This window comes from Pteronotus mesoamericanus, unplaced genomic scaffold (assembly GCF_021234165.1).
Source record: "Pteronotus mesoamericanus isolate MK-2021 breed Mesoamerican mustached bat unplaced genomic scaffold, CSHL_Meso_final contig_35, whole genome shotgun sequence".
Lineage (NCBI taxonomy): Eukaryota > Metazoa > Chordata > Mammalia > Chiroptera > Mormoopidae > Pteronotus > Pteronotus mesoamericanus.
In genome coordinates this window covers 1,083,662-1,095,099 of record NW_026555139.1, presented here as the reverse complement: position 1 = coordinate 1,095,099, position 11,438 = coordinate 1,083,662, and the positions used below count along the sequence as shown (strand labels likewise).

The following is an 11,438-nucleotide window of genomic DNA, read 5'->3' as shown; positions in this document are numbered from 1 at the left end:
CGTAGGATTCAGAATTTAAATAGACTAAAATGATCTGCTGGAGTTGACCCTTGAAGCTTGAAGACAATGTGTCGGGAAGATGCTGGGTTTTGAAAAGAGGTCAGAGGACCTAAGTGGGCATGCTAGGAAAGATTTGGTATAAAAGGCCAGGAAAAAAAAGTTTCCTGACAAGACCCAAGGACACTTACTAAATTGACAAGGAATGTGCTAAGAAGGTGCACCAGCTTTTTGAGAAGCTTACTGGAAGCTTTTCTCTGCCAGGATTGGCAGTAGGAGAAAAGGATAAACGGATTACAGGAGAGCAGAGACCAGGTAGGGGGCAATCATCAGATGTGAGGCAGTGAAGCCCAAAAGACGGGGGATTTTGACCCTGCCAAATCTGTGGCAAAGGCTAATAAACCTCTGGGTCCAGGGGCCACTTTCAGGCGCAGCTATGAGGTCTCTCAAACTTCCTCTCTCATCTCTGGCTCTATGACCAGAAAATTGATGGAAAATCGGGGTCTTGTTCCTATTTCCAGATCAGGGTCAGAACTCAGATCCAGAGACCAATCGAAATGAAGAGCCTGGCAGCATTGTAACAATTGAATGTAGGAGAAAGTGACCCAGGTCTCTTGGGTGCTATTAGATATGGGGTCTTAGTTGATAATGATACAAGGGGATCCAAAATGCCGTCCCGGTCCCTCTGTTAGAATGGGAGCATAGGGAGTCCAGATGACAAATATATTCCTGGGCCATGTTCATCTCACTGTAGGTAGAAGAGGTTTACAGGCCCCTAAGGTTTATCTCCCCAACTAAATAAGTGGGCAGGGGTGCTCTAGACAGCTGACAGCCCCACACTGCCCCTGGCTTTTGGAAAGCTATATGGTAGGAAAGGCCAAAAAGAGCCTCTGAAATGACGTTCCCCATCCAAGACTAAATAAGGAGAGGCTGTAAAGCCTGTGCAACATCTGAGGTTAAGGGCCACGACCAAAGACGTAAAAAGCAAGCATAGTTTCTTTGAATTTTCCTGTCTGGTCCTAGCAAAGCACACATGGATTCTGACAGATGATAGCAGACCACCAAAAACCCAAGTAGTTGCCAAAATCACAGCTCAGTACTTAGTGTAGTGTCTGCCAGCACAGCTCAACAAGCCTCTGGCACTTGAGAAATCGACCTATTCTCTTCAATCAGCATCAAGGAGGAGGTTAAAACATTTTACTGTCTCATAACATGGCCATGAGAACATTGCCTGCCTTCTTGTCTGTGGTAACTCCTGCTCTAGTTACAGTAGTATCTAAAGAGACATTGATCACCTCACCACAATCAACTATATTGACATGGGACTTGGTGAGGAGGAGACAGCAAGTATTCTAGATGCCCTAGAAAGACATGTGTGCTAGAGGGAGGAAGAATTTGGGGCACTGCCCCATCAGGGGAGTTTTTAGGATCTCATAGTCTTGGGCAGTGATCAACAAACTAGATAGTGTCCACGGGCCACATCTGGCCCACTGCCTGCTTTTGTAAATAGTGTTTTCTTGGTACATGGCCAACAAATCTTTTTTTAAATTATGTAAAAAAATTAATTTTCTTATAGTTCCGGTGGCGAGAAGTTATAATTAAGGTGTTGGTAAGGCTATTCTCCCTCTGAAGTCTGAAAAAGAACTCTTCCTTACCTTTTCCCGGCTTTGGTGGTTACCAGCAATTCTTGGTGTTCTTGACTTGCAGTTGCATCATTCCCATCTTTACCATTGACACATGGACTTCTCTCTGTGTCCAAATTTTCCACTTCTTATAAGGACACCAGTCATTGGATTAGGACCCACCCTAATCCAATATTACCTTATATAAAATGATTATATCTGCAAAGGCCCTATTTCCAGATAAGGCTGCAGAGTCAGGTACTGGGAATTAGAACTTGAACATACATTTCTGGAAGACACAATTCAACCCACAAGACATAGCTTCAATTTTCTTTGGAAAATCTTCAAGTATCAGCTCATTCTCTGAATACATTATCACAGCTAAAAATCTTGGCCTAATCATTCCATTATTTGCATCTTTTTTCTCAGTGTTTATGTTGTCTGGTAGTAATTTGCCTTTCACGCCTCGGTATTTTTTGATAGAGTACCAGATATTATATATTCTGGTAAATTGTAGCTGTAGAATTAACTCTAAGATCTATGGGCTATTATAATCTGTCAGATTAGTGGAAAGAATGCAACCAGATTTTTAAAAAATCAACCTGAGAAAATGAAAAGCTCAAAATGGCCAATGGCAATCTGAGAACAAACAGCCAAACCTGTGAGCCAAAACCAAGAAAATTCTGCAGGTGCCAATTTGAAGTAGACTATGGTAGGGGTGGGAGACCATAACAAGTCAGTGAATGAATAAATATTACATGAATTAGGGGCAAAGTACAATACAAAAAGTAAAAGCAGCAAACAGATGAGAAGGATGAGTGTGGTGCAGTTGTAGAGTGACCTTGGAGGCCTCCTTAAAGGACCTACAAGGAAGGGATTGGTGATGCAGGGATGCTGGGGGAATTGGGACAAGTTCTTAAAGAAGGAGGGAAGTGCAGTGCCCTAAGGCTAAGGCTGCAGTCTGTGGTGTGTTTAGATAGCACCCAGGCAGAGTGATTATAGAAGGGAGGGCCGTGATAGTGAAGTTGGAGCATTGATGGTCTTACAGGGGCCTAGAGTCAGGCTGTAGTATCAATAGGTCATGTTATGGGGATTTTCCTATAAGATAAGTAGGGGATTTTTGGTGTATTTTAAACAGAGTTGACTTGACCTTGCCTTAAGAATATTCCTCTGATGGTGAGGTTGAGACCTGTCATAGAATAAACCATATGACATTTTCTTAAGTTAGTAGACCCTTATTTTAAAAACACTCTCCAGGACTCAGCAATACAAAGTAATGAACTATTGATTCATGTAAGAACCTGGCTGGTCTTCACAGAATTATATAAATTATATAAGAGTGTGTGTGTGTGTGTGTGTGTGTGTGTGTGTGTGTGTGAGATAGAATTATAGAATATTATATCAAACTTTGAACCTTGATTATTTCTGGGTGCTGCATTAGAAATTGGTTTACCTTCTAAAGTGAGATGTCTGTAATGTTCAAAATTTCTATAATAAGTATGAAAGATGTTTGCAATCAGAAAAAAATAAGATTGTTTAAATAAAGAGGAAGAGGGGAGAGATATATAGTCCCTAAGCAGATACCAGAAAGGCAGTGTAGCCTACTCCTTCAGATACATGGCTCAAAAACAAGACACCTTGTGAGAGCATGGGTCTCTTATTCACAGAGGGGATAATGCAAGACTCCATCTCATGTTGCTGGGAGATTTGAGTTAATGTGTGAAAGATTTATAACAGTGCCCAGCACATGCTAAGTATTCAGTAAGTGGAAATTACCCTTTGCTTTCTGGGGTTCTGTCTTGACCTGCCCCGCATCGGGGAGAAGATGACAAGGGGAGGGAATTATGACGAAAACCATCCCTGCACACCGCCCCCCACCCCGCCCGCGCCGCCCACCCCCCGAGAAATAGGCCCAGGGAAAGGGTCTTTGCAGCACAATAATTGCACACAGGAAGTCTGAGGAGAGACTCCTTATATCCTATGGCAACCTTTCCTACACCCTCCTCCAGGGAGGGAAAGAGGAGAGCTTGTTTTTTTGGGAATCAGGAGCCCAACTCCAGGGCTCAGCAGCCAACCTCAAGGGCTAACACCAGTTCATCCCATATTGTTCCTCTCTCAGTCATCAGTTTCTGACTTCTTCAACCCAGAATTAACCCAGGCTCCCAGACGCCCTTCATGGGCCTCTTGCCCAGGCCTTGGACAGGTGGGATCAGACTAAACCACCAGGCGCTGGCCTGTTGTTATTGGACAAAGGCTTAGTTGACGCTGAGCAATGAGCCCCTACCCCCAACACACAATTTGGGAGTGGGGGTAGTGGGGCCCTCACCCGGAAGGATTGCTTACAGGACTTGAGGGGACTGCGGGCTTTGTTCAGGCAAAATTTGAATGAAGCCGTGCCTGGCAGGCTGCAAGCCGAACAGGACAGTCTATTCTGTTGTGTCCTCTCATCCAGAAATGAACCGCGAAGATGAATATGGAATGCGCTCTCTCCCCACCCTGAGAGCTCTGGCAGGAATGCTGCCTCTCAGTCAAAGTGACTTAGGTTCCCAGGACAGGATGGGGTTTCCTTGTTACTGAGAGGATTTCAAACAGCAGAGCTTGTCACAACATGTGGCAGTGGGAACCCAAGTTTCTCCCGAAGAAATCGGGTGCTCAGAAAGGGCGTTCTGCCAAGATTGCTTCCTTGCTGCCACTCCAGCCCCACCAACGGCTACAGACTTTTCTTCCTTAGGCGGAGTTCATTTTTATTTTCTCACATGTGATCCACTCACAAGAGCATGCTCGTGTCCAAGGAGAAAAGGGACAGCACCTCCTTCCTGGGGACAGCTCTGTGGTGGCTGGCTCGCCAGCGCCCTCCTCTGGGAATCCGCATCTTGGGGCTGAGCTCCTCCTTCACCAGCTTTCCCCTCCCGCTTCTCCGCTACGCACCGCCCCCCCCCGCCCCCCCCCCCCCGCGCCACACACACCCCCGCCCCACCCCCCGCGCCACACCGCCGCTGCCTCCAGCTCCTAATTCCTCCACTGAATCCCTGCCCAACAGAGGGCAGTGGTTCTTCCTGCAATGTCTACATGGGATCCTATTTCGCCTGCGTTCCAGTCACACTGACTTTCCCCTAGTTCTTTCAAAGCATGAAGGCCAGTGTCCTCTCAGGTTGTTTACAAGCGTTGTTCCCTCTCCAAGAAAAGATATTTACATGGTTGGCTCCTTTCATCCTTTAGTTGAAGAGCCATCTCAGCTCTCACCTCTTAGCCTGACCACATCACTCTCTGCTGCTCATGCAACCAGCCACTCCTCCTCTTTTCTGGATGTGCATCCTATCGGACTCAGAAAGCAGGGACCTTAGAGAATCTGTCTGCCAGATAAATGGGCCTGGCGCAGCCACGACCCCCAAGGCTCCCTCTCATACTGCATCACTCACCTTGGGGAGTGACTGTACTTTCAGCCAGGTATCCTGTGTCCTGTTCAGGTTCTTGGAGTTCCTGCTTCAGGTCTGGACTAACCTTAGAAACCTCCCCTTATGTGTTCTTCAAGGGCTCTTAGAACCTAATTTTTTTACACCTCAGGGTCTGGGGAATGCACTGCAGAGCAGGAGGCAGGGTTCTCAGCCTCCAGACTCCCTTGCAGTGGCTCCTTGACTCCAGCCCACAAGTCAGGGGATCTGGCACCACTCTGAGAAATGGAGTAGGGTTTGGAGCAGCACACCATTAGAGAGCTGGCTTGAAGCAACACCAAAAGGAGCTGCCCTATCAACCCAGACCAGGACCATAAGCTACTGCTTGCAGGGACAGGGCACACATGTGCTGCCCCAACCTGCCCCTGCCCCAGGGTCTCAGCTGGCGGCAGGGGTTAGGCTGAGTACACCTTACTTCCTTGGCTGTGGAAGTTGGCAAGAGGGATGAGACTGCAGGATGGACAGGCTGCTGAGGTGGGAGAGGCACCCTTCTCCACCTCTACCCTATGCAAGCACGGACCTTCCAGGTAAAGTGTTCCGGGAGTGGGCTTTGGACATACTGTTAGACAGGATGAGTTTCTAAAGGTCTAGGTGGTTCTTACTAAATGCTATTCTTGCTAAATGCTAAAATACTTTGCCGAGGCAGCTGTAAATAGGATGAGCTTGACAGGAACTCAACTGGTTAAGTGTAGCCAACTGCAAAGAAGAAACCAGTGTGTATATAATCAAATAGTATATATAAGCAATGGCTAAGCCTCCCTTTAGAGATAGAGCTTTGGATGTGAATCCCTGGTCACTTTTACTTGCTGCAAGTAAATAAAATTACCCAATGATCATTCATTTTTTTTTTTTTAAATCCTCACCTGAGGATATATTTATTGTTAGAGAGAGAGAGAGAAAGAAAAACATCAATTGGTTACCTCCCATATGTGTCCTGATTGAGGATCCTTAGATGTTCACTGACCCAGGGATGGAACCTGTAACCTTTTAGTGATGGGATGATGCTCTAGCCAACTGAACCACCCAGCCAGGGCTCACATGTCATTTTTGAATAGAGCACCCCAAGTGTTGATCCTCCCTTGAGTTAGTAACAATGATGAAGGACCTGGATTTGCATGGATCTTTTTGGTTCTAAATGAAGCTCCCTTGTGATGCAGTTCATAGTGGGGTCTCAGGATACTATCTAAGGTGAGGGGAAGGTCCATGGGTTGGTCTGAGCATTATATAGGGTTTTACTAGGGTGGTTCAAAGAAGGAATTGCTGCATTTCCTGGGCTGTATGAGCAATAGAGAGCATTTACTGAGTGTGGTGGGGTCTTAGTGGATGGAGGGCCACTGAGGATCATTCTAGGTTACAGCATGTCATAGGTACCTGGTTCACTGGGACTTCTAGGGTCTCTAGGCAAGGTATGGAAATTGTAAGGTCCTTTGATATAATACTGAAGTGTCTCAAATGGTACATGGGTGAGGCAAGGGGGTGGGAGATCAATTATCAGGAGGTTCTCAAAGTAGGGGGCATACTGGGAGTGGGTTTTAGGTCAGACGTGGTCAATCACAGGAAGCATTAGCAATCTATGCCCCACTCCCAGCACCTTAGCTCCTGAGGACCTGGGTTTTCCTGAGCAAGATGCCAGAGTTCCTGTCAGCCTGCCCAGCCCCACAAAAGGTCAGAAGACCAGGGGAGGAATGAGATCAGTTTAATTTAGAAATAAGCTTTGGATAGCCTTCTGAACAGAAGGGAGCCTAAGAGCCAACCCTTGGAGAGAAAGGCCCCCAAGCAGGGAAAGAACAGAATGGAAGCTGGCTCTGGGAATGCCACAAAGCTGGTCCTTTGCTCAGCAGGTACTGGCAGAGCCTGTGGAGAGAAAAGGAGTCATATCTTCACAAACATGGTCACTATACAGACATCTGCTCAGCCTTGTGCAAACTCAAGGCTGGGCTGGTTCAGGACAGTCCTGCCTTATGCACAGCATATCTTTTTTTAACTTTTAAATGTTATGGCCAACCTGAGTACCTGTATACCTCTCAAAGAAGCCTGTCTCACCTGAAGTGATGAGTGGAACAGCTTACTCAGGTAAGGGTCTAAGAAAGGAACACATCAGATTAGCATCTTTGGTCCTTCTCCACCAAGACTCTTGGTGCCCCCTCTCCAGAGGGTCCCCAGCTGCCCTTTTGCTGTTCTTCCACTGTCATTTTAAGTAATACCAGGGGCCAGAGCTTTCCCTAATTTGGGGCTCCTTCAGGGTTGATTATCTGTGAATAATCCCAGTGCAAGCCCAGGGAGCAGCCAAGAAACTGTCCTCTTTCTCCAAGTTGTAGGCCTTTACCCCAAAATAGTAGGCTAGTTTGAAATGCACACATAGGGGACCTATCTCACCTCTGCTTCTGCTTGTGCTTGCATTTACATTTGCCACCTGTCGAGAGGAAGAGACATCAATGCAGAAAGCCTGGGGACCTAGGCCACCCCTCTTCTCACATGTCCTCCCTCACTCCCCATCTCGCCAGCTCCACAGCTCACTTAGGATGAACAAGAGTCCAGCGATGCACAAGAGCCCTGCGCAGATCATCCCGCCCAACTGCAGGCCTTCCCAGTCTAGGAGAGGAGAGAGTGAACTAGTACCAGTGTGGCTTACACCAACACTCACTCAAAAGATATTTATGAGCACCTACTTGTGCAGTTGTACTCACATTCCAGGCAAAGAAGAAAACACTAGTGAATAGATAGTATAATATCTGGTGGGAGCCAAGTGCTATGAAGAAGAAAATAAGCAGGAGAGCACAGAAAAAGAAGGGGTTTTAAAGGATGATGAAGCAGGGCTTTTCTGAAAGGTAGCATTTGATCTGAGTGGAGGGCAAGCTCAAGAACAGTGCAGGCCTGCTTGGGGGACTATAGGTGGCAGCAAGGAACCAGGTGCTGGGGAAGGTAAACAAGAGTGAGGGGAAGGAAGAAAATTGGTGTGAGATACCTGGAAACCCAGCAGCACATTGCCTCCAGCCCCTGCCCCAGAAGTCTTTCTAAATATGATGGGTACCTTCCTTTATTGCTGGAAGGAGCTTCTTTCAAAGACTAGGTTGCATGTTGGCATTTTGTACTTTGTGTTAACCATACTGTCTTTTTAATTTCCAGTCTCAGTCCCATCTTGCCTCTCCTTCCTCACCCTCTCCAGTCTCACTATGCCTACACTGGGCTCCACATCAATCCTCACCAGCTTTTAGCAAAGAGGTCCAGGATAGGCAAGGGAAGGTGTGGGGGGTGAGGGATATAAACTCTTACCGTAGTAGAAGGGACTGTCTTTATCTGCAGGAAATAAAAATAAATAAATAAATAAGGACCAGAACTAGGAGGCAGAATGTAGGGTCTTAGAGGGAAAATGTGGACAACAGGAGCAGTTTGTTTGGGGCCTCACTCACCGACCAGGTCATTAGCTTCAAAAGCAGGCATGCCTGGGTGGAAGAAGCAGAGGGATTGGGTGATAGTTCATGACTCTAGTCTCAACATGAATCAACAGGCAGACCTTTGCCCAAAGGGCAAGGACAACCAACCTCACTGGAAGACACTGTGGGGCCAGTTCCCTTCTCATACCTTCCCCAGTCCCAAACAATGCTGCTGAGATTCTATCTTCCATCACTTTTTAGCCTTTGGCCCCTCACAGCCCTTGCTGCTATTTCACAGCCTTCCTGCTATTTTTAAAGATGTTATTTATTTTTGTAGAGAGGGGGAGAAAGTGGGAAAGAGAGGGAAAGAAACATTGATAATGAGAGAGAAACATCAATCAGTGCCCCTCCCATTTCCCCAACTGGGGGAACTGGCCTGCAACCCAGGCGTGTTCCCTCACCAGGAATCCAACCCACAACCTTTTGGTTTGTGGGACGATACACAACCCACTGAGCAACACCACTTATGACCCTGCTATTCTTTCTTGCACTCAAATGGGACAATATGTTCCTATGTCTTTACCTGCTCCCAAGGAGCTTCCTACAGAGAACCTAGCTAACTCTCTGCATCCTAAAGAAATGGGGAATGCTTTTCTCTTCATGCCAAATGGTGGTTAGTTTTCTTGAGTTAAATTACCTAGTATGACTTTTGCAATAGCCTCTTCTTACCTGTACTATCATTTCTCTTTAAATCCACAGTATAAATGAAAACACATTTATTTGACATCAGGCTCCCTTTGAGATGCTGCCCTGGTCTTCACTGCCTTAGTGGGCAAGTAAGTGGCAGCAGGGTCACCTCTAGGAGGACTTACCTGCCAGTGCAAAGAGAAGGCCCCAGGTCACTCCCTCCATGTCACAGCTGCAGAGCACGGCTGTGAGGGTGGGGAGTCAGGCTGGGGTCAGGTGTCCCCCACCTACCTGGTGGGAGAGCAAGAGCACCAATCCCAAGGGTGTTGCTTATGAGGCAGCCTTGGGAAAGTTACTAACTTCTCTTCCCTCATTTGGAGATGACGATAGTAGTGTTTTGTAGAGTTATATGGGTTGATTAATACTAGTTAAGTACTTAGAACAGTTCCTTTGTATAGTAAGTGTGTATAAGGCTTTGTTAAAGTCTAAAGTCAGGTGCTTGACCCAACGTCAGGGGAACAGGGCTGCCGATCAGGCTTTTACATTTTTTTTTTAAATTTAGAAAATTTTTTTCAATTACAGCTTACATTCAATATTATTTTGTGTTAGCTTCAGGTGTACTAACTCAGGCTTTGATACCTGCCTTCCTAACCCCACAGAAAGAGCAAGGTTGTCAGGCCCTGGGCTATTGTTTCCAAAGTTCTGCACCTGGGGCACTATCAGGCTGCATTCCAAGATAAACTCCTCAAAGGGTGCACCCAGGCCTGAGCTAAGTAGAGCAGCCAGCAACTTAGCTGGGAAGTGGGAGGGCTGCTAGAGGCAGACAGAGTCTCCCACCCTAGCCTTAGCAGTGTCCCTGCTCCAGGCAGCCTCTAATTCCACTCTCAGAGTACAGACTGTTATTGGTAGGAAACTGCTTTGTTGTTGGGACATCACTCCTTTCTTCTTTCTCCTTAGGGCACAACTAGTTCCTGGGGTGGTTGTAGCTGGAGATAAGACGCCTCTCAGCTTTCTGCACACTCTTATTGTTAGCTGCAGGAAGGCGTAGGGGTTGTCTGTGTTCCATATTGAAGCCATTATTATTTGCTGGGACCAGCTGAAGGGAATTCTAATGCATTCTCAGCCAATTCTCTCTGTGCTTCTGTGTCCCATAAAATGAAGATAATTATAATAGCAACCTCATAAGTTTATGACTGAATTCAATAAATTATGTCCAGCCTAAGAACAGTACCTAGCACACAGTAAGTACTAAAATGTGTTTCAATAATAAATATACAAATACCTAGGTCTTATTGCCATCAAAGGGAGGGTCTGTTACTGTGCTGCTTCTGAAGGTAGGGATTTGTCTTTGAGCAGTCAGTCTCTGAAGCTAGCCCTCCTTTAGACTAGTCTGCCTCTCTACTACTTTCATGATCATGGAATTCCTGGATCCTGAATGTAGCAACTCCATTTTACATATTTTTTACCCAAAGGCTGGCTCCTGTTTCCTTCTGCCCCCACCCACCAACCATATGGCAGTGGGTACAGAATAGACACCCTCCAGTCCTTAAACTCCCAAATGCTCACCCTGTTACCAAGAATACCCAAGCATGAGCACCCCTTCCCTCAGGCTGGTACTCTGGGCCACCTCTCCACCCCTACCCCTCCATCTAGCAGCCTGAAGTCCTTGCAGTCACCTGCTCACTTGAGAGCTAGTTCTAAACTCACCTGAGAGCACGGTCCACAGAGCTGGTCTGAGGAGGCTGCTGGGGCTGTATTCAGCTCAGTGGGTTCCAGCTCTTTAAACCTAGCAGTCTCGCCCAGGGCAACAATACCTTCAGACCAGATGGAACTGGTTAGACTCTGTAAGACTTCCACAGCTCTTTCCCATTTGCTCTTAAGAGATGGCTAGCCCTGCCACACCCAGTGTAGAGCAGAATTCCTGGGGGCCCCAGGGCCAACTCAGAGACTGAGGTGGTTGTGGGGGAGAGGGATGAGCAGACAGATTCTCAGACCCTTCTCTTGAGGAGAAGATGACTTTTAGCTTCTTCTGCTTGCCTAGATCCTAAAAGAGGAGCCCTGAGGTGTGCTGGAGGAGAGAGGGTGTTTCTGGCTTCCTATGCCAGCAGAGGGGGTTCCAGGGTTTCTGTGCGGCGGTACCTGGGGACAGCTGAGTTGACATGACATTGGGGACTGACCATAAAGCTCCATTTGTTCAGTGGTTCCATTGCTTTTCCTGGGACTGGGTGTTCATTGACAGGGAGGGCGGGGGCTGACAGATAACCCTCAGGATTATCTACCCTCTGACTAGGCCCTAACATCCATTT

General features: G+C 47.0%; 1 protein-coding gene across 1 annotated transcript; it reads right to left on the bottom strand.

Moving 5' to 3' along the window:
- Positions 1–7,136: 7,136 nt before the first annotated feature.
- On the bottom strand, positions 7,137–9,357 carry FXYD4 (FXYD domain containing ion transport regulator 4). The gene is made up of 6 exons (XM_054576893.1): positions 9,318–9,357; positions 8,482–8,514; positions 8,345–8,368; positions 7,589–7,714; positions 7,448–7,484; positions 7,137–7,152 (listed from the first exon to the last, which is right to left on the bottom strand). Exons 1-6 carry the CDS (start codon positions 9,355–9,357, stop codon positions 7,137–7,139), a joined length of 276 nt encoding a protein of 91 aa, XP_054432868.1.
- Positions 9,358–11,438: the final 2,081 nt, after the last annotated feature.